Genomic DNA, 25,379 nt, shown 5'->3' on the forward strand with positions numbered 1-25,379 from the left:
CCGCGACACCCAAGTGAGTCCCCCCAGGATCCCCAGTTTCTAGATGAGGACACTAAGGCACAGAGAGGCAGTGCCATTGGCCTGAGGCCACACAGCCAGGACCCGGTGCGATCTGAACCCCGGGTGGGCTCGTTCCAGAGGCCTTGCTCCAACCACCATTGGTTTGGCCTCTGCAGAAGGTAACATTTTAAGTTGACATTTGAAACAGTTGCTGTAGCCAGAAACGTTATCAACACGTTCTCATTCAGCTTCACAGTCTGTAAGATGTTGTCAGAGTTTCCTGGAGCTGCTGTAACGGGCTTCGAGCAACAGAAATGCATTCCCCCATGGCCTGGAGGTTATGCGCTCTAACCACGCTGCCTCTCAAGGCTCTGAGTGAGGGTCCTCCCTGTCTCTCCCCGCTCCTGGGGACTCCGGGCGCTCCCAGGCATGTGGCCACGTCCTCCTGGGTCTGCCTCCGTCCTCACACGGCCTCCTCCCTGTGTCTCTCTGTGTCCTTTCTCTTAAGAAGACACCAGTCTCGAACTTACAGCCAGCCTTAAATCCAGGATGATCTCATCCCCAGATTCTTTTTTTTTTTTTAAAGATTTTATTTATTTGACAGACAGAGATCACAAGTAGGCAGAGAGGCAGGCAGAGAGAGGAGGAAGCAGGCTCCCCACTGAGCAGAGAGCCCAATGCGGGGCTCGATCCCAGGACCCTGAGATCATGACCTGAGCCGAAGGCAGAGGCTTTAACCCACTGAGCCACCCAGGCACCCTCATCCCCAGATTCTTAACGAATCACATCTGCAAAGACCTTATTTCCAAATAAGGCCACATTCTAAGGGTCTGTGTGGACGTGGATTTGGGGGGACACTCTTCAGCCCACCATGAATCCTTTCACCCTTGAGCCTCGCACAGGCAGGTTGGGAAGGTGCTTCTCTGTCCTGACAGCAAAGACAGCCTGAGGTGGGGACACGTGAGAGTGTGGCACGGAGCAGAGGAACACACTTGTGCCAAAATCTTTGTTTCTGGTCCCAAAGGGGAGCGGGCACAGCAGAGCACTGGGAGTGGGTCCTGCTGCCCAAGGGCCTGGCCGTGGCAGCTGGGACATGTGGGAGCGCTCTGCTGTCCAAAGAGCGCCTCTCCCGTGCCCTCTGGTGGTAGGGCTGGCGTGGGCCGGGCGTCGCTGGGAGCCAGGCGCTGCTCCCTCGGTGTGCCTGTTTCGTGCTCGTTACAGCTGGACAGCGTAGGTGACTTGACAGTGGGGAGACCGAGGCACAGGGCTGCTCTCACCAGCCCTGCATCCCCTGGCTGGCCAGGAGGGGCTTGGCTCAGCGGGCAGGAGAGGGATGAGTGGTTTCCCGGTTTGTGGGCTCACGAGCACGTTCTCTCCAGGTCAGCAGCAGGCGGCACTGCCCCAGGGAGCAGCAGGGTCGGGCCCCCAGACCTGCGGCCTCCGCTTCACCTGGGAACTGGTCAGACGCGTGGGCCCCTCCCAGACCTACTGAGTCAGAAGCTCTGGGGGTTTTTAACAAACCCTCGGGGGGATTCCAGTGCCTGCTCAAATCTGAGAACACTGGTGCCCGGGCTCCAGGGTCAGAAGGATCTGAGTTCAGATCCCGGGTGTGTCCTGGCAATCTGCAACATCGTACAAATCAGTTCATGTATCAAAGCCTCAACTTCCCCATCTGCAAAATGGAGTGACGAGTGGGGACATCTCCCGGGCCAGGCTTCGAGAGTTATCTGAGACTGGCGCTGTAAATGGACAGGGTTTCCTGTCTGCCCGGCCTTTTGTACCTTCCCATTCCAGTGGCAGCTGCAGGTGCAGGAGAACTCAATCTGGAGGTGTGGGCTTTCCTGTGGGGCTATCTCAGGGGCCGGTGTGGTCTCTGGGCTTCCCCTGAGGGCACCAGCGCCAGCCCCAGCCAATGATAGCTTCGCTGTGGAGACAGGCTCCTGGGCTGGGCTGGTCCCAGCGGACCGTCCTTCTGGGGTGGAAGGACCAGGTGGGAAGGCACCAGGAGATGGAGACTGGATCTGGGGTTGGTGCCTCGCTCATGTGTTCTAAGGACTATTTGTTAGGACAGTTTTAGATTTACAGAAAGTAGTTTCAGGTTCACGGTTTCCCCTCTAGTTAAAGCTTGTCTCGGCTGGGTCCCTTCCTCGAGGGCCCTGAACGCGCCCAGATACGTCATTGCCAGCACGCTCCCGCTTTGTTCAGCTTTCCTGTTCTCCCCGACAGCCCCTTTGCTGTCCCAGGAGGCGCCTTACAATTCCTCGTCACGTCTCCTCAGGCTCCTCGGACCATGTCAGTTTCTCAGACGCTCCTGTCTCTGCGACCTTGACGGTCTTGAGGAGGACTGGCCGTCTGTTTGGGAGGACAGCCCACTGTTGGGATCTGCCCAATGCCAGTGGGGTCTTAAGTCTCTTGTGCCGAGCAGGTGACGATGGTGACGGTGGGGCCTGGGACATGGGTCCGCCCTCCCCGGCGCCCCTGACTGCCCAGGCATCTCTCCCACTTCCTTCGCAGGGGGGCTCAGACCCTCTCCCTCCCTCCGGCCTGTACCCAGGCATGGGGTGGTTGGGGGCCGGCCGTCGCAGTGCTGGTTTCTCATTGGTGTCAGGGGGCCTGAGACTAGCCTCAGGTCACAGCGAAGATGAGAGTCACGATGCGGCGCGCCTTCTAGGGCCAAGTCCAGGTGTGAGCCGTCCGACGCTGCGGGCAGAGCTGGTCGAGAGACTGCTCGCTGCACCAACAGCGATCGTATCCCTACTGTGCGTGGATCCAGGGCCGGCTACGGGGCTTCAGACATGAGCAAGGCAGCCGCGCGTCTTGACCGCGGGGAGCTGGGGGTGAGGGGGAGGCGAACGTTACTCAGAACAGCCCCCTGGTGCCAGTTGCCGCGTGACGGAAACCCGTGGCCGGGTCTCTGGGCAGGGGTGGCACCAGGGAAGCCAGCCGCCCTGGGAGAGCTGGTCTGGGAGACGGAGGGAGGAGAACAGCAGGTGGTCAAGGAGAAAAGCAGCCTGATTGGGGGGAGGCAGGGAATTTGGGGGTTACTCCAGTAGGGGCTGGGAGCTCCGTGGAAAGGGAGGGATCAAGGTACCCATTGGGCTAATACACTTTGAGCCATTTTTGGAATGCGTCAGGGCTTCATGCGTTTGAAAGGATGATGACATGGTGGGGCCCCGCATTGAGGTAGAATGTGGCCACGGTCAACGTCTTAGTGTACTGAGCTTCCATGTCCCCTTCTGGACTGTGAGCAGCAGCTTCCTGCCTGTAGGGGTCCTCGCTGTCTGTCCTGCACCCCCTCCCCGCGGGGTACAGAGCCCAGACCCGCGCCAGGTTCCCACATGACCTCCCAGCTGACCGGCAGGCAGCCCGCTGTTGGGCGTCTGCCCCAGGCCCGAGGGAAGGGCCGCGGACGGCTCAGAGCCCTGTCCCCACGCAGGAGAGGCAGAAACGAGGGTGTGAACATGAGACCCAGACCGGCGGATGGTGTGGCGACAGCAGAAAAGGGAGTTGAAGTGGTGTCCCAGTGGGCACGAGACAGGCACAGGCCTCCTGCAGCCCTAGTATCAGAGCCAGCCGCACGGAGGCAGGGAGCAGTGCTCCAGGCCAAGGGAACAGCGGACACCAAGGCCCTGAGACGGGAACAAGTTTGTTGAGCTGAGGAGCAGTGAGGATGAGAGTGTGACAGGGACGAGGGCCGTGGGGCCAAGCCGGGGGAGCCAAGGTCCCTGGGGCGGGCAGGGCTGTGGCTGCTGAGGTGTGCTCCCGAGAGTTTCTTGTGTTAGTAGTAGGGAACACGGAATCAGGGCAGACCAGGGGTCTAAGCCTCCCACAGGGGAGGCTTTCAAGACCCGTGCAGCCCTGGCCCGCTCCCCAGAGGGCTGGGATTCAGTTGCTGTGGCCGGGGGTCCTGGGTACTGGTGTGTTTCTGAGGCTTCCCAGCTGATTGTCCCGCCCATCCCAGGGTGAGAACCACTCTCCGAGGCCGGCATCCTTGCTTTTCACATGGAACCTGGGCTGGGGGCTGACTGCCCCAGGTGACAAGGTTGGCTTGGCTGGAAACCCAGGAGGCAGGGGCTCAGAGGACAAGGAGACCCCCACCTGCTCCAAGGAGGGGTGGATAATCAGAGACTATCTTAAATGCCAAAGCAGATGGTGCTTAACTTGGCTCCGCCCTGTCTCCCTGGGAGAACCAGCATGGCTCATGGCCTGGATTTAGCCCCGTGTCCTGCTTAGGCGAACCACCCCCCGCCCCCACCTTGACCAGTGCCTGCTGTCCTGAGGAAGGGGGGAAGGACAGCCAAGAGGGTCACAGTCAGGTTGACTGGCCTGGGGCGTGCTTGAGGACCTATACCCAGGGTAAGCTTGGGCTTCCATGCATGGGGGCTCTGGAGCAGAGATGGCCCTGGACAGCTGTTCCAGATCAAGGGGGACAGGCCTTTATCAGGCCCATCTCCTGGACATGCTGGAGAAGTGTTCCAGGAGGGGCATGACCTTGGGCAGGGTTGAGATGAGGAGAGTGAGGGTGTGCCCGGCCCTGAGGAGGGGGCCCCCTTAAATTGTGTACCCTAAGCTCCTTGAGTGCCCCACTCAGTCCCTCCCAGGTTGGGGGCAGAGAGGTCCTGGGGGGCCGTCGGCGAGCAGTGCTCAGGCCCACTGGGGACTAGCCTGGGGCATAACGCACAATGTCCACTCAGGCCACAGGTTCCAGTGGGGGACTGTGGGGCCAGGGGCTGTGGGCCAAAGAGGCACAGGCTCCGAGGACGCCTGTCCTTTTGAGTCCTAGCCTCCCCCCACAGCCAGCCTCAGCTCCTGACAGCCCACACTGGCGTCCTAGGCATCCGTTTCCCATGTGTCGGTCAGAAGGGGGGACCAGGCTGGGGAGACCATGAAGGCATGAGAAAGGACAGTCAGCTCTGTCCAAACAGCTAGGGAGCCATGTCCCACGCACACGGCTCCGCGAAAGGGACCGGGGGCAGAACGACAGGTCTAGCACTGCCACGCGTGTTGGAAAAAGGAAACAAATACGCCGAAGAGGGTGTTTGTATGTGGAGACAGAGAATGTTCTGGAAGGAGACACAGGAACAGTAGCCATGCCTGCCTCCCAGAGGAGAAGCCATGAAAAACAAGGTGGCTGTGGGTCAGCCAAGAGCAGGGCCCAACAGGCTGGAGTCTTCAGCAGCCGATGTCTCTGGCCTGGAGGGACCAGCTGGGCCCAGTGTCCCCACCCTCTGGGACTCTGGAGACTTCCCCGGGCCCGGTGACCACACATTGGGCCCCTCTCCCGAGAAGCAGGATTCCCAAACCCTGCCCCTGCCTCTCTCTGCCTCTTCACTCTCTCACTCCTTCACCTTGATCAGACCTCTCCTGCAGCAGCACAGCCCACCTTCCTCCTTCCTCCCTCCATACCCCATCTGTCTATGTCGGCCCCCTTTCAGGAAATGTTTTATTGGTCCTTCTCGTCACTTTATTTTCTGAATATATAAAATATATATTCAGAAATATGTATATTATATATTCAGTGGTACAGAATGTAAATTCCGTGGTACCACATAAATTCCGTGGTACAGAATGTAAAATGTAGAAAAGAATACGTAGTGAAGACTCAGTCTGCCCCTGCCGCTCTCCTAGCCACCTGGTTGGAGGCAGCCCTAGTTAACTGCTTCTTTGGGTCTCCTTCCAGAATGTTCTACGTCTGCATGCCCAGACATGATCCTGGGCATATCCCTTTCCTTTATCCAACGTGCATGGTGGCATTAGACCTGCCGTTCTGCCCTTCGTTCCTTCCCTGGGTCTGCAGGTGTCTGCAGGCGTGGGAACAGGCTCCCTCGAGGACCTGCTGTTTGCTCTTTTGCACAGCGGCAAGTAGTCCCTCATGCGGCCCGGCGTCCTGGTCTCACCGTCCCCAGCCCGTCTTTCACCTGCCAGGGAGCCTGGCCGTGGCACATTCCCCGGAGTAGCCCTGCTGGGTCGGAACAGGGGCACCCTTGTCTTCCTGAGAATTTTACCACGTGACCTTAGGAGTCGCGCCCGAAGCCTCTGCATTCCCACGTGGGGAGTGACTAAGCTACAGCGGTAACAGCCTTTTTTTTTTTTTCTTCATTCTTGCTGATCTCACGGGTGAAAGGTGCTATCTCGGAGAAGTTTGTTTCGTTTCCACAGGAAAGGTTTGTGTCCTTGATGTGCGGCGCACGGGCAGAACAGGGTCGCAGGCTGTCGGGGAGCCGCTCCCTATGTCCTTGCACACACCCGCCAGCGTCCTCGCAGAGAAACAGACCCCCACCCCCACCCCTACCAGCCCTGGTGGCTTTCTCCTGCCTCTGTCCTTTCCCTGCCCCCGACCTCTGGGTGTGTCACCTCTTTTGTTGAGAAGGTGCCCGAGCCCTCCGACCCTCCTCTGAAGTCACTGGGGAACTTGTCCCGAGCCTCCGTTTCTGCACAGTGAGGGCTGGGACGCCCTGGGACAGAGCTGGGTGCACTTCCTGTCTGTCACCCTGGCACGTCATTTGTCACCAGATTTTTATAGCCGGCATGGTGCTGCCTCTGGGGCAATAGGGCGTGTGACCAGGGAGCTGGCCCGGGAGCCCACAGAAGGAGGCAGCCAGGCCTCCCTGGAGGATTCCCTGGGGGAGACCACAGCCTCAGCCGTCCTTGGTGGCTCTTGCTTCCCAAATGCCAAATGCCACTTGGCCTGGGGCTTTTGATCTGCTCTGCTGTGTGGCCGCCCATCCGTGGGCCCTGTCCTGCGTCAGCTTCCCGCAGCTGGGCACATCCCGGTCCTCGGGGCTCACAGCGTTGCTCAGGATGGCCCTGCCCACCTGCTGCCTCTGGCACCAGCTGGAAAGTCCTTCCTGGGGCCCCTCGTGGCAGTGGTAACAGTCCCAGGCCCACTAAGTGCTGCTCTGGGCCAGACTTCCCCAGACACCTTCCACTTAAAACTCACACACCCTTAGCAGGGCCCTGTGGGTTACAGGTCACCCTCCAGGGTGAAAGTTCTTGATCCTAATAAGGGAGGAAAGGTGGATAGCCCCTCTCAGTCACCCCATCTGTGAGTTTGCAAACAGAGGCTCAGAGAGGGTAAGAAAGTTGCTCAGCCCACACAGCTGGCGGAAGGCAGAGTAGGGCCACTAGGGCCCTGTGACTCTTGGCTGTCCTCAGCCCTGTCCGGTGACTCCATCCCTGCCACAAGGGACAAAGGAAACCAGCAGCTCTCCGGGGTCTGCTCAGAAGGGCGGAGGTATCGGAGCGATTAGTAACAGCTGTGACCGTGGGTCTCGACTTCTTAACGGGGGGAGGGGGTGTTTTGCTCCCCACCCCCACCCCATTACCTAGAGTTGTCAGATTTCCCGGGGGCGGGGGGGCGGACGACAAAAAAACTGGATGCCTAGTTACATTTGAACTTAAAGTAAACAAGGAGTAACTGTGTAGTGTAAGTATGTGCCAAATGTTGCACGGGACCTCTACTAAAAAGTTACTTTTTTTTTTTTTTTTTAATTTGTATTTTATCTGGTAACTCCACCCCCCAGGAGCCGCTGGCCGCCTCTGGAGACATTCTTCGGTGTCACCGCCAGAGGGCGCTACAGCCTCTAGCGGTCAGGGACCAGGCGTGGGGACCTCGGAGCCGCACTCAGCAGCATCTCCCACAGGCTGGGCGCTGCTGTGCCTACTTTCTGTGACCTGGGGCCTCTCTGCACGCTCAGCCCCCTGGCCGAGTCCCACAAAGCCTCCCAGAGAGGCTGGGGTCCGGAGCCGGGGCTAGGAGCCCACCAGAGTCCTCCCTGGTGCTCAGCAGCATGGGCGGGCAGGTGGGCAGGTGGGCTGCAGGGGGCACAGAAGGTGGGGGGGGCTTCACCCCTCCTTTTTTCTTTTTAAGATTTTATTTATTTGACAGAAATCACAGGTAGGCAGGCAGACAGAGAGGGGGCTCGATCCCAGGACCCTGAGATCATGACCTGAGCCGAAGGCAGAGGCTTAACCCACTGGGCCACCCAGGCGTCCCAGCCTTCACCCCTCCTTATGGCACCCCTCCCTCTCTCCGGCTCCTCCTCCCAGGCTCTTGCTCCAGCAGCTCATCCCTGACGCAAGCTGGGGCTTTTTCCTTAATTAAAAAGAGATTTAAAACATCCACTGCTGGCTCCACTGGGCCCAGGCTGCCTCCAAAAGGTAAAACCGCCCTCACTGCCTGGCCTGGTCCATAATAATGCAAGGCTTTCTGCTTAATTGGAATGGAAAAAAAAAAAAAAAAAAAGATTCAGTACATCTGAAACCCTTGGAGGCAGTTGTCAGCTTGTTTTTTGAAAGACCTACACTAAATCCAACATCCGGTCATCGCGAGGAGTTAGTGCTGGCACCAGCGCACCCTGTTCCCACCCCAGGGCCTTTGTGCCTCCTGCGGCTGACCCAAGTGCCCTCGCCTTCCCTCCGTGTCTCCTGCCGCCCTCTGACTGGCCCTGCTGGGAACCCTTTTCAGACTCCCACCTCCTGACCCTGTCCTGCTGCTTCTTCTTACTACTGACCCAGGCTCTAGAAAGTGTTTGCTGGCCGGCCCTGGGAAGGCAGGCTCCATGTCCGTTCCCACATGACCCTGGGCACAGCCTGACTCCTGTGCGCCTCAGTGTGCCCCTCTGGAAGATGGGCTTCTCGTGCTGTCGACCTCACTGGGAGGACCACCTGATGACTCCCCTCGATGAGCCTCACACACTCCCGACAGCAGCTTGAAACATCAGGGCCCTCTCTTTTTTTCCAGCTGATGCTGAGATCTTTGGGGCCTCGCTTCCACACTGGGGGCCCTGGAGGGTGGAGGAAGGCACGGTTTGGAGGGGAGGAGCGGAGAAACATGCTGAGACTTTCCTCCTCTGCGGTGTCCCCAGAACCTGCAGTGACGCCAGGCACATAGTGAGCACTCGCTGACCCCTGCCAACTGAGCACCTCTCCGGGGCCCGGCTCTGTGCCGCAAGGGAAGGGAGCGTCGGGTGAGAAGGCCGGGGCCAAGCGAGGTGGGGTCCCAGCCCGCTGGCAGTGCTGAAAGTCAGGGTCCAGAGTCCCCGGAGCCGGGGGCTGGTCTGATCCAACCGGGAAAACGGGTCTCTGAGGGTTAAGTTGGAACCAGGAACATTTTGGGGGAGCTGCCCTCCCCACAGCTGTCCCACAGCAAGGATGGGACCAGGTTCCTGACCTGTGCTCAGGGGGCTGGGAGTAACCCAGTAGGTGCTTAGTATTGGCTGAATCTGAGTAGGTGCTAAGGCCAGAATCTCGAGCTATTAATAACCACGTCCGCTTTCAGAGCACGCCCCGCAGGGCCAGCACATGCCCGTAGGACTTGCACCCCCCAACCCCCCAAGCCCCCAACCCCCAGCTAGGGTGTGGGCTTCAGCGCATCTTAGTCCCCCGCAGCGGCCCTGGAGGTGGGGATGGTGACTTACCTTTGTTTGGCCGGGGAGGAAACAAGGCCCAAAGGGGGGATCCCTGCTGGCTGTGTTGAAGCCCCGGTGTATGTTCCGGCGTCCACCACACCGTGAGCCCAACAGAGCCACTGTGTGTGTGATGGCGCCTTTGGGGAGATGGACACAGCCCCGGGGACATGGTCCCAGGCTGTCTCCAAGCCGGGCACAGTCAGCATGCCATTCTCAAAAAAAAAAAAAGCAGCAGAGGGCGCCCTTGAGCCACGAAGCCTGCCCTGGGCCACAGGTGTCGGTGGTGGTCAGGGAGTGGCCTGGGGGCAGCTGGGAGCCGCAAGGGGGAACCGAGGCATCCTGGGCATAGGCCTGGCTCCGGGCTTCTGAAGGATGAGAAGTGGTGGCGGATGCCAGGAGGGGCAGGGCGAGAGCTAAGGCCTGGAGCCACCGGGCCCCGTCCTCCCAGCACCTTCTTTCTCTGAGCCTCGGTTTTCTCAGCTGGACGTCGGCGAGGGCCCAGGATCCACCCCCACGGGGTGGTGTGAGGAAGCGGCATGGTCCCCAACCCCGGTCTCCCCCAGGCGCCAGCCAGCGGCTCACCCTTGGCCGTGTCTCCCACGCTCGACAAGCCACATGCCCCATGCCTGGTACTTCCTGCCTGCAACACTGGTGTAACCCCTTTTGCAGCCAGAAGACAGGCTCAGAGTAGTGCCCTGTGTTCCCACGGTCACCCTAGCTCGCGGGTCCCCTGCCCCTGCTGGTGGAGTCACTTGGGTACTTTTAAAAATCGTGGCAGCCCCGGGGTGGGGGGGCCCGGGTGGCTCAGTCAGTTAAGCATCCGACCCTTAATCTCAGCTCATGTCTTGAGTTCGGGGTCATGAGTTCAATCCCCAAGTGGGACCTGGAACCCTTAAAAAAAAAAAAAAAAAAAAGAACAGTGAAAGGAGGCGCTCTGGGGGTGGGGTCCTCCCCTGGTCATTTTCATACTTCCCACGTGATTCCCAGTGGGCAGCCAAGTTGGAAAGCCACGCCCCTCGAGGAAAGCCACGCCCCTCGAGCCGGGGGGGGGGAGGGCGGAGCCAGGTTTCCGAGGAAGTCTGTTTGGCCTTGCCGCTCAGCATCTCCCCATTTCACCCGCAGGGAAGGCCGGTCCTGGAGGCCAGGGTTTTGGCAGATGGGCCTGCTCTAGACCGGGGACCAAGAGCAGAGCGTGCCCCAGAGCAGGGCCCAGTAAAAGTCAGGTGACCTCCACCTGCTGGAAAGCCTCTGTGGCATCCCGAAATGTTTCAGTACTTCTGGGGCGCTGGACTCTGCTCCCCATCCCCTGCTTCCTTAGGGCCTGGTCCCCTGGAATCCCAGCCAAACCCACCCCTTCAGGAAATGGGTTTTTAATGGCCTGAGGCGGGCACATAATTAACAAGTAACAATTCTGGCCTTAGCACAAATGAGCTCCTTGTCTGGGGCAGGGTTGGCATTTGGTTTTAATCCCCAAAGTAGGCTTTATCTCCTGAGAGCTTTTTCCCTCTTGCTAGAGGCTGGGCAGCCCCCACCCTGGGGGGGGTGGATTTGAGACACGCTGGAGTCCTGCCCTCCCCCTTTCCTCCCTCCTCCCAACCCCCCTCCTCCCCTTTTCTCTCTCCTCTCCGCCTTGAGCATCTCTCCAGGGCCCACTGAGTGACCTGATGCTTCCTGATTAAGAATGTGGGCTTTGTCGCCAAGCTCCCAGAACCTGTTAAAATGCAAATGTGGGGCCGCGGGAGGAGTGTGGCTCTTCCCCATTAGCATTTTATTTTAGATTTTGGGAATATTCGAAGAGGAAGTGGCCTTGGAGAGGGAGCAGGGAGGCTCCCTCCCGTTACAGATAACAATAATCAGAGCTTCCTTTTGTGGCCAGCACTCCATGAGACGCTCTTTATGGATGATTATAGAGAAAGCTAATAGGGATTGAGCACCCTCTAGGCCCCTGGCTCGCTAGGCAAGTGCTTGACGTGAACTCATTCATTTCCTCAGGCCCAGCACCCGGATTTTGTACTTGTCTTTGGCGTTAAGCAGGCTCAGGCTTTTCGGGTTCTGTTACTGCCTGTTAGGACCTCATGCATGTTCCAGATCCACACTCCCTGACTTCCGGATGTTACAGAGCAGGGACTGGTGGCCCACAGCCCTTGGCCCGCTGCTCATTTTTGTCAATGAAGTTTTATTGGGCGGGGGCCCGGGTGGCTCCGTTGGTTTCAGCATCGCCTTCTTGGTATCAGCTCCGGTCTTGATCTCAGGGTGGTGAGTTCCAGCCCCATGTTGGGTCCCTGCAGTCTACTTTAAAAAACTAAAAGATGAAAGGAAGGAAAAGAAAAAGTTTTATTGGAGCTCAGCCCCTCGTTCATTGGCCGCCTGTCAGTGGCAGCTCTCCTGTGACGATGGCCAAGTGAAGCAGCAGGAGACTGCAGAGCCCCTAAAGTGGAAAGTTCTTCCCGCCTGGCCCTTTCCAGGCAGTTCGCTGGCTCCACTGTGTAGCAGCGTGGTTATGGGGAGCGCCAGCGGTCAGGGTCAGACAGACGCGCTGTCTGCCGAGCTGTTCAACTGAGGGCAAGTTCTTCTTCCCTCTGGTCCTCAGTCTCCACATCCATGAGATGGGTCTGCTTAGACTTCTCAGCTCAGTGGGAGCCGTGAAGACCGACGGAGAAAGCACCGTCACGCGCCTGGCCTGCGGCGAGTGGCCCGTAAATGCGGCCGTGACAGGTGATAACAGGACAGCCTCCTCCGGCTTGTTTTCCTGGGCCTCACGTTCTGGCCGGGCCTCACGTTGGCGGCCGCCTCCGTGGGTGCTCCCGAGGGGCGTGGAGTCTGGTGGGGGAGACACGGCCTCTTCTCGCAGAACTGACCGGCCTGGGTGTTTCAGGGTAGCGCCACCCCAGGGAGGGAGTAGGGTCGGGGCTCGGGACGGGGCGGAGGCTGGGGCGTTGCCTGGGAAAGCCGGTCCAGGCTTGAGTTTGGTGTGAGCGAAGGAGGAAGCCGTGCAGGGAACGGCGGCTGAGTTCCCCGGAAGGGAGCAGGCCGTCCGCCAGGCGCCGTGTCGTCCTCTCCCCGGCCCACAGACATGGGTCCAGCCACCCCGTTTTGTCAGTGAAAACAGGAAGTCAGAGGGAACACAGTTCAGAGAACAGCCTCACTCCTGACAGCAGCTGCGGGCTCAGGGGTTCCGTGAGTCCCTAGAAAGACGCATAGAGCTCGCTGGAAGCCCTTGTACTTGTGGTGATGATTTATGACAGGGAAGGGACACGGATTCCAATCGGCCAAACCAAGGAAGTGTGTAGGGCAGAGTCCAGCAAAGTTCCGGACAGAGCTCTCGTCCTCTCCGCGGAGTCCCAGATGTGTTACGCTCTTGGTGTAGATGTGTCACACACACACACAGATACACACACACACACAGTGGTGCCAACCAGGGAAGATCGCCTGAGCCTCAGTGTTCAGAGTTTTTACTGGGGGTTCTGGGCTGAACTGTGTCCCCCCAAATTCATATGTCGAAGTCCTAGCCCCCAGGACCCTAGCATGTGACCTTATTTGGAAATGGGGTTCCTGCAGATGTGACGAGTTAACGAGAGGACATCCTAGGTGAGGTAATAATCCAGCATGGATTATTACGGATTATAATCCATGACCCAATATGCCTGGTGTCCTTAGGAAAAGGTGACATTTGGACAGAGACTCACACGCAGGGAGAAGCCGTGTGAAGACGAAGGCAGAAATCGGGAGATGTGTCTGTAAGCCAAAGGACACCAAACTTTGTCCACCACCACCAAGAGCAGGGGGAGAGGCATGGGACCCGGTCTCGCTCGTGACCTCAGAAGGAGCCAGCTCTGGCGGCCCGGTGCTCTCGATGTCTGGCCTCCAGACTGGGGGAGAGTGAGGTCCTGTGGTTGGATCCCCACAGTCTATGGTCCTCTGTCACGGCAGGCCAAAGGCACAAACACATTGGGACTTGATTACAAAGGCACAGTTGACTGCCCATGAGGCACGTCTGTCTCCAGTCCCTCTGGGTGTCACTCCGAGTCCGTGTGGCTGGACTGTCCAGTGTGACGAGGGCCCAAGGTGAACAAAGGCTCTCCTGCCAGCATGGCAGCCCAGGGGCTTGGCCGTGGCCTCCTGGAAGCCTAGCACGAGGCTCCTGACCACGCAGAGGCCCGGGGAGGGGACGCGGCACCACTGGGCCTGCTGCTGCTGCTGGCGGCTTTTCTGAGCGCACAGCCCAGGTCACACTGCAGATGGGCCAAGAAATTGGCCTGATTCCATTGCTTTAGGTCACCTGATGGTCATGCTTTTGTAGATTCGAACAGGCTGTCTTTGACAGTCCAGTCATGAGCTGCCCATCAGAGGAGCACCCCTTCGGGGACCAAAGGTCACCCCGAGAAGCCCCCTGTGATTTTCCCACAGCACAGCGGGTACGGCCTTCCCACTGTGCACCTGCTGTCCCTTCCTCCTCCTGTGGTTGGGGTGAGCTCTGTGGCCTGCATCAGCTTCCAATTCCATATGACAAATTACCCTCAAACTCAGTGGCTTGAACATGTATTATCTCCGTGTCTGTGGCTTGGGAATTCAGGAGCGACTGCGCTGGGGGCCTCTGGCTCAGGGTCTCTTGTGGGGCGACATTTAAGCGGTCAGCCAGAGCTGCTGTGTCGTCCGAATGCTTGGCTGGGCTGGAGGACTCCCTGTCCTGGTGGCTCCCTCACAGGGCTGCTGGCAGGAAGCCTCAGTCCCTCATCACACACCCCCACGCCCAGCTGCTTGCTGGTCCCGCAGCATGGTGGCTGGCTTCCCCCAGAGCCAGAGGGCAAGGAGGAAGCGTCAGTCTTTTGTGACCTTGTCTTGGAAGTTCCACGCCATGCTTTCCGTCATATGCGCCGGAATCCATGCTGAGACCATCTACATGGGAGGGGAGGCAAATCAGACTCCACCTCTAGGAGACAAGCTTGAGAACCACGACCCCTCCCCAAGGGGCCATCAAGGAGCCACAGGAATGACAGTCACCCCATTCCCCAGCTCCTACTGGGACAGGGACCCAGATACCTGAGCGAATGCCATCCCAGTCCGGGGCTCTTCGGGGTGAAGAACAAAGAGGTGTGGGGTCTGGAGGCAAGGATTTAACACCAGTTCAGCAGTGCCCGAAGGTGTTTCTCATTTCCGGTTGACAGCCCACCGCTTGCCCTCTCCCAGGCACTGTGTGGGCCCAAGGGAGACCAATGAGTGAGACACTGGCCGCCCTCTGTAAAGGGAAACAAAATTAAGAGCTAATGTTTTGGTACAGTGTGATCAGTGCTGGAGGAAGATGGATGAGTGAATCAGGGTGGACGGACAAAGGAGGGAGGGATCGCATTTGCTGGGACAGCTTCCCCGAAGGAGAGCCTATTTTGCTGGGCTTTGAAGGCTAAGTAGGAGCTCATTGCCCTGGCAAAGGAAGAAAGAGCATTCCAGGCAGAGAGAGTAGCACGGGCAAAGGCCCAAAGGCATGGGGAACTCAGGGTTTTGGGAAACTGTGAGCAGTTTGGGGAGTGCAGGCAAGTGGCGAGGAATGAAACTGCAGGTAGTTTGGGCTAGATTGTGAAGGCTGGCGTGATTCATGATCAGCGTTTCCCAAAATGTATTTCATAACTCATGGTTCTGTGAGATGTTAACAGGCATCCCTTCCAAAACAGACCCTGAGGTGACTTAAGTTCAGGAAGCCCAGGGTTAAGCTCTATGAAAGCAGCTTCCCTGTTGCAGGACTTCTCAGAGCCTTTAATTCTCTAACATGCATGAGGATCTCTAAGACAAGGATAGATTAGATGGGATCCAGTCAACACTGAGATATGTGGTATTCCCAAACTTGTGTGATCGTGGAACCCCCTTCCCGAGGGAGTCTCAGGAGGCCAGCATTCCGGGGAACACACTTTGGGAGCCACCACTTATAGCTGGGTGGTCAGGAGGAAGTGAGGGTCCCACAGGTATGTGGTATGATCAGGTTTGCAGTTTCCTGCGGAGAGACTGTTTAGGGGCGTGGGAAGGGAGAGAGGAGAGCAGAGATGCTGAGGGATGGCACCCGCGGGCTTGTCCCGGGTTAGGATGGCTCGGGGGTCGGAGGGTGAAGTAGAAAAGGGAGGCCTTGCGGCGGACACTCTGCTTCCTAGCGCATCGTGTTCCCCTGACCCAGGGACTAATGGAGCGAGGCGTGTGGTGCGGGTCAGCGGGTGCCTTTCTGTCAGCTGGAGGTTTGTAATGGGGCGTGGCTGGGTCCCCTGAACCTCACTCCGGCAGCCCCAGGACCACAGATTCACCAACGGGGAGGAAATGGGCAGATTCCCAGGAAAGCACAGCTTGCCCAGACTGACACAGGAGGACACAGAACACCTGACCAGCCCCCCTTGTGGTCGGAGACATGGGGGAGAGGTACTGGGGGGCAGGCTCCCGTTTAGAGCCCTGTTCTGGGCGCCCGCCGCTCTGGGGCCACGTTAGTGAACAAAGCAGGTGAAACTCAGTGCCCTGCCTGAACGAGGCAGGGTGGACAGGTCATCCTGTGGCCCCACGCCTCAGCGACCCCTTGTGTGCAAAGCGGGGGCCAGCAGACCTCCCAGTCCTTCGCGAGGAGCGGCGCTGAGGGAGGGAGGCAGGCCGCCCGCCCCGCCAGTCCCCAGCGCCCACTGATGCTTGTCTCCCTGTCGTGTGTGTGTACGTGTGTGTCCCACGGCCCGCCCCCTCAGGCTTTAAAATGTGTGGCAGCAGCGGCGGGAGCAGCCATGACGAGGCCCCCGTCCTGAGCGACAAGCACCTGGATGTACCCAACATCATCATCACGCCCCCGACCCCCACGGGCATGATGCTGCCGCGGGACTCCGGGCAGACAGGTGAGGCCGCCGGGCCGCCGCTGCCCAGCGTGTCTGGGGGCCTGGCTGGGGACAGCTTGCGGGGACCCCCCTCTTCGTGCTGGGGGGGTCTGAGCTCACGTCCCCACCTGCCGGGGTGGGTTAAAAATTTATGCTCGGATCTGCGTCCGCTGCCCCGAGGGTCCCTCGCATGCGCCAGCCTCTCGGCGAGACGTAGCCTATCAAGTAATTCGCTCGACAGCCCCTGCCAGCGGCTGGGGCGCCTGATGGATGGGGCTGGGCGGGCCCAGCAAGGTAATGGATGGAGGTGCCTTCCCCGGCCAGCTGGGGATGGGGCTTCATCTTGCCGGCCACAGCAGCTCAGCTGGACAGGATAGCTCAGAAACACACCATGTCCGGGCCCAGCTGCTCCCCGGCCTTCGAGATGCTGCTCACTGCGGGGAGTGGGCAGGAGACAGACTGGTTCCCAGAGAGAGGTGCAGCCCCGGGCCCCGGCCTGGGGACACTGTGGATGCTGTTGGAGCCAGTGGGGTGACTTGTTTGTTCATCAGAGAGATTGATGGGGCCACGCCTGTGCTCAGTGCTGAGGCTGCCGCTGTGAGGAGTGAAAAGTACTGATGTTAGCGGCGGGCGGTTTCTCATTGAGTTCTCAGGGTAACTCCGGGCTAGGTCCCGTTTACATCGCCGTTTTACAGGCGGGCAGAGTGAGGTTCAGAGAGGTCGAGACACTCGCCATATAGCTGGTCAGTGGCAGGGTTGGGAGTCAGGGCCGGCCATGTGATCTGGCGCTCGCCCTGTGGCATCCTCCTGGCGCCCTCCCAGTGGCCAGCATCAGTCAACAACCAGCCAGGGGTGGGGTAGACTCTTCTATAAGTCCTGACCTGCTCTACCAGGGCAGGTGATTGGGGAGAAGCCACTGGACCCCCTCGGGGCTGGGCCCTATGCAGGGACTGGTGCTGGGCCATTCTCAGTAATGACTCACCGTGGGTCACCTTCCTGTGTCACCTTCCCAAGTGCCAGGTACCAGGCTGAAGACTTCTCACAATGTTTGTTGTCCTGCCAACACTGAGGGCTGTGAGTAACGCCCTTTTCTCTAGTTTATAGATGGGAACCCTGAGGTCCAGAGAGGGACAGTGACTCACTCAGGGGCACACAGCAAGGTGGGAGAAGAGCTGGTCTCTTGTTCCCGTGTCCAGCTAGAGAGCTCAGCGCAGACAGCAGAGACTCAGGCCCTTTGCTCTGCCATTAGGCTCCCTGCCCTGCCAGCCTTGGTGTCCCCATCTGTAAAATGGGGTCATAACTACCTTCCTTGCACCAGGGCCAAGGTGAATGTGGGGAGACTTAGGGTTACTTTACTAGGTCAGAGTCCCTGAGCTCAGAGGAATTCCAAAACCCCAGAAGGCCCCTTTGAGTGCAAGTAGCTCCAGGGCTGGGTCAGCGCAAAGAGCCTGTAGGGCCGTACCCTCCAGTCCTACCTGGCCAGGCCTCATCCCTCTGCCTTTCCCCTTTCAGAGAACGGAGGCATGGGATAAAGGGCGCAGACCTCGGGGTCAGAAGCCCTCACTTTGATCCCTGCTCTATGACTTAGCACCTAGTGACACTGAGCAAGAGGTACTACGTCCCTGAGGCTCGATTTTCCCATCTGTAAAATTGTGCCTCTGACAGGTTGGGGGGACTGGGGACAGGACAGACAGGGTCTGATGTCATGCTCTGCACAGAGGCTATGTTGTTCATGTTGTCACCAGTGGCATTTAGGGCAGGAGGAAACCACCAGACCTGGGTGATACCTTATCCAGTGCTCCTGGCTCCAAGGGATTGTCAGAGACCTGGACCTCCCTGCCCAGCTTGGAGCAGGTCTCCGCACCCACTGCTGGGCCTCACCTTCCCATCTCTAGGACAGGGGCATCGAGGTATGGACCTCCGGTGCAGCCCCGGCCTCCCTCCTAGGAGATGCTAAGCAAGGGACGGGGCCCAGGGGTACAATCCGAGGAACGTCGGCCAAGGCCGCAGGCGAGCTCTGCGTTGGGTGTGGGCTGAGGGTGCGTGGGGAGGACCCACGAGAGCCAGTGTCACGGCGTCGGCATCCTTACCTGCCTGTATGTGTGGGGAGCTCGAGGTGGGGGACAAAGCGGGGAGCCCAGAGGCTCTAGCCCTGGAGCTCTGTGGGGAAGGGAGCCGGAGGCGGTGGGTGCCCACCCAGATGCTGATTCCTCCTTTTCCTCCTAGTATGGCTGGAGGAGACGGGGTCGTGCCCAGAGGATGGAGAGATAGACCCCGAGGCCTGAGGAGGAGGCACAGGCCGGAGAGTGTCCTCACGCCCCACTCCAGCCGCCCCAATCCACATGTCCCTGGGGCTGTGGCTGCCTGGGACAGATGCGCCGAGCCCGCCGGACACTGGATGGGAGAATGAGGGATTCAGGAGCCCGACCGGTTGCGAGGTGGCAAATAGAGCACGGAATCCGCTGGCCCCAGGGCCATGTTTCCCAGGCCCCGCTGAGCAGACCAGACCAGACCCTTCACGCCGTGAGGTCATGGCAGCGGCTGCCCCGGGGGCCGGGGAGAGGCTTTCTTCTGGACAGAGTCCCCTCCCTGAGCCCTGGGCCACACCAACGGGTGCGCTCAAGGCCAACACACACAAGAACTTGCCGAGCGGCCGCTCCATTTTTTACACATTGTTTCACAGACTTCCAAGCAGCACAGAAGGTGATTCGTAATTCCTTTTTTGCGTTACAAATAAAGGTCGTCTGTCACCATCAGTGAACCCCACTTCTTGGGCCCGGCAGCGGCGATGGAGCGCACACAGGTGCAGAGGTGAAGAGAATAGCTTCCTGCAGAGGGAGGGGTGGGGCTGGCCGTGGGGGGGGGCTTCGGATAGTCGTGTCCCCCCCACTCCCGCCCCTGATTCGCACATGGCCACAGAAGCCTGTGGTCCAAGGCGTGGATTCTGAAGTCACGTGGGCTCGAGTCCCAGTTCCGTCCTCGCCAGCTGTGGGATCCTAGTCATGATACATCTCTAGGACGGGGAGGCAGGGGGTCTGGGTTCAGTTTTGTCAAGAACATGAAATCGTTGGTGTCCCGTTCCCCTTCTAGACAGTTCTGACGGTGGCCCCTGTGTCTGGCTTCCCTCAGAGGCTGTGTGGCTCCCCCTGAGTTGTCCCTTTCCCAAAGCAGCAGACCCTGGAGCAAAGGCTTGTGGGGAAAGACTTTATCTGGAAGGTGATCTGGGGCCACACAGGGAGCGGGGAGGGACCTACGGTTCAGGAGGGACCCCAGGTCCACTCTTGGGTTCAGGAATTCACCAGAGGGACTCAGGACTCAGAAAAGCCACTCGGGCTGCTGTGTTTATGGTTTCCTACAGCGAAAGAATGTAGACGACAATCCTCAAAGGGCAGAGACGACAAGGGTAGGGCCCAGGAGAGAGCACACGGGGACGTCTCACAGGCAGCGTTTGGCTTTCCAGCCTCCGGGATGACGCACGCTCGGGGCAGCGCCAGCCAGGGCAGTGCCTTGAGGGTGGGGAGGGGGGGGTCCGTGGTTTTCCCTGGGGGTTGGCCACGTAGACATGGCTGGCTGCCCACACGGTGACCTCAGTCCCCAGCCCCTCTGTAAATCACACCGTCAGCCTGTTCTGTGAGGCAGAGGCTTCAGGTAAACAAAGATAGTCTTATCAGGCAGGACATTCCTAGAGCCTTGAGGTCACCTAGGAGGAGCCCAGAGCAAAGGCCAAAACTCTCTGGGGGGTCTGCTCGCTCCCTCTCCCCCCTGCCTCCCCCAGTGCCTGCTCCCTCTAAATAAATAAATACATAAAATCTTTTAAAAAGCAAAGACAAGATTCCAGAAGGCAGTGACACCGTCGCATTGCCCGCGTGTTCCCAGAGCTCACCCACGACAGGTGCACGAGGTTTCTGTGACTTCGCACTGCTCTGAGCACATCGAACTCATAGGAGTCTCTTAGAGGAAACTCCTAGAGATATTAGTCAACATGCTTTTTTGCTTTGACATTGCTGTGTAACAAACAAGCCCCACTCGAGGCTGAATGTGTACCCACCCCCCACACTGGCATGTTGAGACCTAGTCCCCAGTGTGATGGGCGGGGGGAGCGGGGAGGTAACCAGGCCATGCGGCTGCAGCCCTCAGGAATGGAGTGGTGCCCTTACAAGAGAGACCTCCGAGACATCCCACCATGAGAGGTCATGGCCAGCTGCGTCCCGGGAAGAAGGCTGTCACCAGACGCTGGAGTACTCGTGCCTCGATCCAGACTTCCCAACCTCCGGAAACATGAGAAAGAACATTTGTAGCAACCCAGAGAGACTCAGTGACACATGCTCCCCAAACTCGGCTTAGGTTAGCGAACATCGATGTCCCGCTTGCTGGTGTTTGGGTGGGTGGCCGCGAGGAGCTGGGTTCACAGCGGCTTCGTGTGTCTCCTGTTGTGGCCAGCCCCTCCCCAGGGTACTGTCCATGAGGGTGCTGTCCACACGAGTGTATTCACAGCTCCTGCTTATCATGTGGGGCCCTAGTCCCCCGCTTTGGGCACCAGGGGGTTGCTGGGCCTCAGGGCTGGGGCTGGGCATGAACCCTGAAGACCGACTAGGTCCACAAGCCTGGGCGCGGCAGGAGCCCCACAGCTCCCCCCGGCACAGCTCGGAGGCCTCCAGCCCACTCAGCAGCCTGCTGTGGCTAATCCCGGCTTCATCCCAGGCTTTTAGTGCCCATGGCAACGGCAAGAGGGCTGTGAGCTGGAGCCCAGGCAGGAGGGGCTTGGTCAGAGGCTGCCCAGTCCCAGGAAGCTGGCTCCGGCTTTCTCGCAGGGCAGAGTGAGGTTCCTTGCTCTCACGGCGCCCAAGGTGTCCGTGCCAGTCCCTGGCTTTGTGCTTCTTGTAGCTAGGACCTCCATCCTCGGTGAAGCTCCTTAGTAACAGGAGAGAGACCTTTCCTGGGGACATCTGCATCCCCAAGCTGCAGCAAACACCATGACACGGCCCAGCACCCATCCCTAAGCCTCTGCCTTCAAGTGTGCTCTGTGTCCCCACAAGGGAGGGCCGAGGCAGAGGGGGCTTGCTCAGTGCATGCTCTTGCCCTGGGAGGGCTTGCACGAAGGCAGCAGGCCCCCACTGTGGCTGTAGCATCCCCCATAGGAGATGTCAGAAAGAAGGGGGGAGTGGGTATGAGCAAGGGCTTTGGGGTCAGCAAGACCCACTTGTACTGTGTGACTTCGGAAAGTCACTCAACCTCTCTGAACCTTCTTTTCACCTGCAAAGTGCGGATAAGATGGGGAGATGAGGATTCAGTAAAACAGTCTCCGTAAAATCCCTCCTTGGTACCTGGCAGGGATCAGACAGCCAGTCCGTGGTAGTCATTCCAATCAGGCTGGTCACCAACCCCTCTGGGCCTCCGTTCTCAGCTGGGGAGTGGAGACAATGTGCGGGGACCTGAGGATTACGTTGACACCGAAGGTATGAACGTGGGGTGGGTGGTGAGAGTGAGGTATCCAGAGCCATCCACCAGGGATATGCGCGGGGGAGCTAGGGAGCCCAGCATTCCAGAACAAGCAACTGGGGCTTTCTTGGGAGTGGGAGCAGGCGGGCAGAGGACTCTCAAGGCCAGCTCGCCCTACCAGGGTACCCCCCTTTGGATGGATGAGCACCCCCTACCGCCCCCTAGTGCCATGCACTCTGAGGAATGTTCCGGACTACACTAGTGCTTCTCACGCCTAAAGCTGCTCCCCGGTGGGCATCTGGTTCACAGGCAGATGATGTTTTCGGAAGTCTGGGGCGGAGTCTGGGACTGACGGTGGATTCCTGCTTCCCAGCCTGAGCCCGGTCAGTCCCTGTGCCCTGTTTATCAGCCGGGGGCCTCGAACAGGTGCTCTGCGTCCCTGAGTCTCAGTTTCCTTGATCTCCAAGTGGGGATGATAACTAGGCTTTGGGGGAAGATTAAACGAGGGAACACGCCAAACCCAGACTAACATGTGGCATGGGACCCAGAGTCCTCCAGAATGTTCGCGGGGACGTTAGCACAGCCGCGTCGGAGAAGACCCAGCAGGCCCCCCCATGCGGTCACAACCACCTGCGTGGGCTTGACCCTTCACGACGTAGCCCGGGGCGCGGGGAAGCAAGAGCGTCTGGTCCCGGCTCCCGGGCAGACCTCGCCGGCCACTCGCCGCTGACAAAACCCGCCCGCCGTGGTAGGAAAACAAGAAAGGAATTTATTTCAGTGAGGCCAACACCCAGAAGACAGGGGACTAGCAGCTCGAAGGCTGTCTCCAAAGTGCCGAAAATACTTCCAGTTTATCTAAGGAAAACATGGGGCAAAGGTCGGTGGATGCGTGCTGGCCTGCAGTGAAGGTCAAATGCATTGTGGTCTCGGGTCAATCACGAGAGACCTCGCAGGCGGAGGGCGGGCCTTATCGCTTGACGGGGGAGCGTCTGCTCCCATCACGGGATGCTGTGCCGGCAGGGTCTCCCAGCGGAGCCCAGAGACGAGCTGGAGAGGAGAACCCAGACTAACACGCCAGAGGTCCGGGACCCCGGCTGACTCAGTCGCTGGAGCAGCAATTCCCGACCTTGGAGCTATGGGTTCAGGCCCCACGTTCAGTGTGGACATTACTTAAAAATAAAAACTTAAAAAATAAAAGTCTGCGGCCAGGATGGAGGCCGCCGAATTCCTTTTTCAATGAAAGGTCTGGGGGGGGAGAGGGTGCTTATATAGGGGTGGGGGTAGGGTGGGTGCCTCTTCAGGGCTGGTCTGGAATGATGACTTATGAGCCCAAAGCACAGCTCCCTGACGCCCCCTTCTTCAGTCCGCTCTTCCTTGAATACACCCTGGGAGAAACGGACACAGAGGTCTGCACTGTATTTTCCATTTACTCTTAATGCCGAAGTCGCGCATACGATTAAAGGCAACCACAAAAGCGCGTTGTGAGTGCCCCCCCCCCTTCCCCGCCAAGTGTGGCTCGGAGCTGCTGGTGACTGGCGACGCGGGAGTAGACCGACCTCAGCAGGTCTGACCCCTGAGAAGGCCGGTTTGCCCCAGTCCTGGCGTGTCCCGGAGAAGCTCCCAGGTTCCAGGAGGCACTGGAATGTTCCGGCCCACAAGACCAGGGAGTCGTGCTGTGTGCCTCCAGCAGGGGAGGCTGGGAGGGGAGAAAAGTGTGAAAGCAGATGGAAATGTAATGTTTTAATGACAGCAGCAGATGGCAAAAAGACACAAGAGTGTATTCCCACCATGTCAGACCCATTTGAGATCGCCCGCCCGGCTCCGCGGAGGCGTGCGTGGGTAGCTGGCGGGAGGGCTCCCCTCACCCAACCCTGGAGCCCTGTGAGCTGCGGGGAGGGTCGCACAGGCCCGCGGGAGGGGCGGCCGCCAGGAGCCGCAGGTGGATGGGGAACTCCCTTGGCCACCTGGGGGCTGCCGGGCTTTTATGGGCCGTGGAGGACGTTTATGGGCTCTGGTTTCACACAGTCTCTACTCCGGGACCCCGGGGGCTGCCCGAGGCCAGGCCATGGCCAAGGCTCACCTGGGCTTCTGCTCACAGCCTGGTACTGCTGGACCACAGCCCACGCCCACCGCGGCCACCAGAGTTCTTGTACCTAGAACGTGAGTCTATTCTTGTCACTCCCTGACCTGACCAGCATCCCCCAGAGGACCTCCCGTGGAGCTCACGATCCTGTTCTGACCCCGGAGAGCTGACCCCCCTCCGGTCCTTCCCGCCTTGCTTGCCCAGCGCATTCTGCAGGGAGAACCCCACCTCGTCGTGGGCCGCCGCCAGAGAGGAGACGTCCCTGGTCCGCCGTCCCAAGCAGCGGGGCCCAGTGGGCTGGAGTGACCGCTGGCGCATGAGGACATGGCTCCCGTGGCCGGGATGCAGACTGGGAGGTCAACTAATCAACGGCGGAATGAACACACTCTGCGGATTGGACCCCAGGTCCTGCCCCAACGTGCTCAGCCCAAGCCCCAGGACCCCAGACCCGACGCAGTGGCTGACACCTCAAATGCTGTTTCCACACGGGGCTAAGTGGCCCTCCCACTGGACGGGGTGGCGGTAGGACACTTCTGGCATTGCAGAAAGGTCTGTCATTGACCTCTGTCATTGCGGCTTTAAGATCTGAAGGCCAAGGTGCTCTTTCCACCCCGCCTAAATGCTGCTGTGACCAAAAGTACCGCAGTGACGGCTGTCCTGAAGGGGGCGGTAGGTTCAACCGTGGGAGTGCGTGGGGGCCTGCGGGAACCTGGAGGAGAGATTTTTCTTTTAAGTAATCTCTACACCCAACGTGGGGCTCGAATTCATGATCCCGAGATCAAGAGTCACATGTTCCACCAACAGAGCCAGCCAGGCACCCCAAGACTTTTTTTTAACAGACCTTTTTTTCCCTCCAGAATAGTTTTTTTTTTTTTAAATTTATTTATTTGACAGGCGGAGATCAGAAGTAGGCAGAGAGGCAGGCATAGAGAGAGGGGGAAGCAGGCTCCCTGCCGAGCAGAGAGCCCAATGCGGGGCTCAATCCCAGGACCCCGAGACCATGACCTGAGCTGAAGGCAGAGGCCTTAACCCATCCAGCCACCCAGGTGCCCCTTTCCCCAGAATAGCTTTAAATTTGAGGTGCCTGTGTGGCTCAGTCAGTTATGCATCTGACTTCAGCTCAGGTCACGATCTCGGGGTGCTGGGATGGAACACCATGTCGGGCTCCTGTCAGCGCTGAGTCTGCCGGTCCCTCTCCCTCTGCCCCTCCCCCCACTCATGTGCATGCTCTCTCTCTCTCTCTCAAAAAAATAAAATTTAAAAAAAATGTTAAAAAGAATAGCTTTAGATTTATAGAAAAGTTGCAAAAATAGTACAGAGAGGGGCGCCTGCGTGGCTCAGTCGTTAGGCGTCTGCCTTCAGCTCAGGTCATGATCCCAGGGTCCTGGGATGGAGCCCCGCATCAGGCTCCCTGCTCAGCGGGAAGTCTGCTTCTCCCTCTCCCACTCCCCCTCCTTGTGCTCCCTCTCTTGGTGTGTCTCTATCAAATAAATAAATAAAATCTTTAAAAAAAAAGAATCTTATAATAAAAAAATAATAATACAGAGGGTTCCCATACAGTGCCCACCCAGGTTCCCCTGCCCTTAACCTTACCTTCCTCTGGTCTATTTGTCAAAA

General features: G+C 58.8%; 1 protein-coding gene and 1 long non-coding RNA gene across 3 annotated transcripts in view; one reads left to right on the forward strand and one right to left on the reverse strand.

Annotated features, from left to right (window-relative positions):
- CUNH16orf74 (chromosome unknown C16orf74 homolog) overlaps positions 1 to 18,996 on the forward strand; it is a 30,018-nt gene extending 11,022 nt beyond the window's left edge. For both annotated transcript variants that reach the window (XM_032853819.1, XM_032853818.1), the window contains 2 exons: positions 16,118 to 16,261; positions 18,467 to 18,996. In XM_032853819.1, the coding sequence (XP_032709710.1) occupies positions 16,118 to 16,261; positions 18,467 to 18,525 (203 nt within the window). In that variant the 3' untranslated portion in view covers positions 18,526 to 18,996. The remainder of the gene's footprint in view (positions 1 to 16,117; positions 16,262 to 18,466) is intronic.
- Positions 446 to 24,616, reverse strand: LOC116865576. Its single transcript, XR_004382234.1, has 3 exons — positions 24,604 to 24,616; positions 17,265 to 17,268; positions 446 to 537 (listed from the first exon to the last, which is right to left on the reverse strand). It is a non-coding gene; the product is annotated as an uncharacterized LOC116865576 (long non-coding RNA).
- Positions 24,617 to 25,379: the final 763 nt, after the last annotated feature.

Source organism: Lontra canadensis, unplaced genomic scaffold (assembly GCF_010015895.1).
Source record: "Lontra canadensis isolate GAN:19392208 unplaced genomic scaffold, GSC_riverotter_1.0 scaffold8, whole genome shotgun sequence".
Taxonomy (NCBI): domain Eukaryota; kingdom Metazoa; phylum Chordata; class Mammalia; order Carnivora; family Mustelidae; genus Lontra; species Lontra canadensis.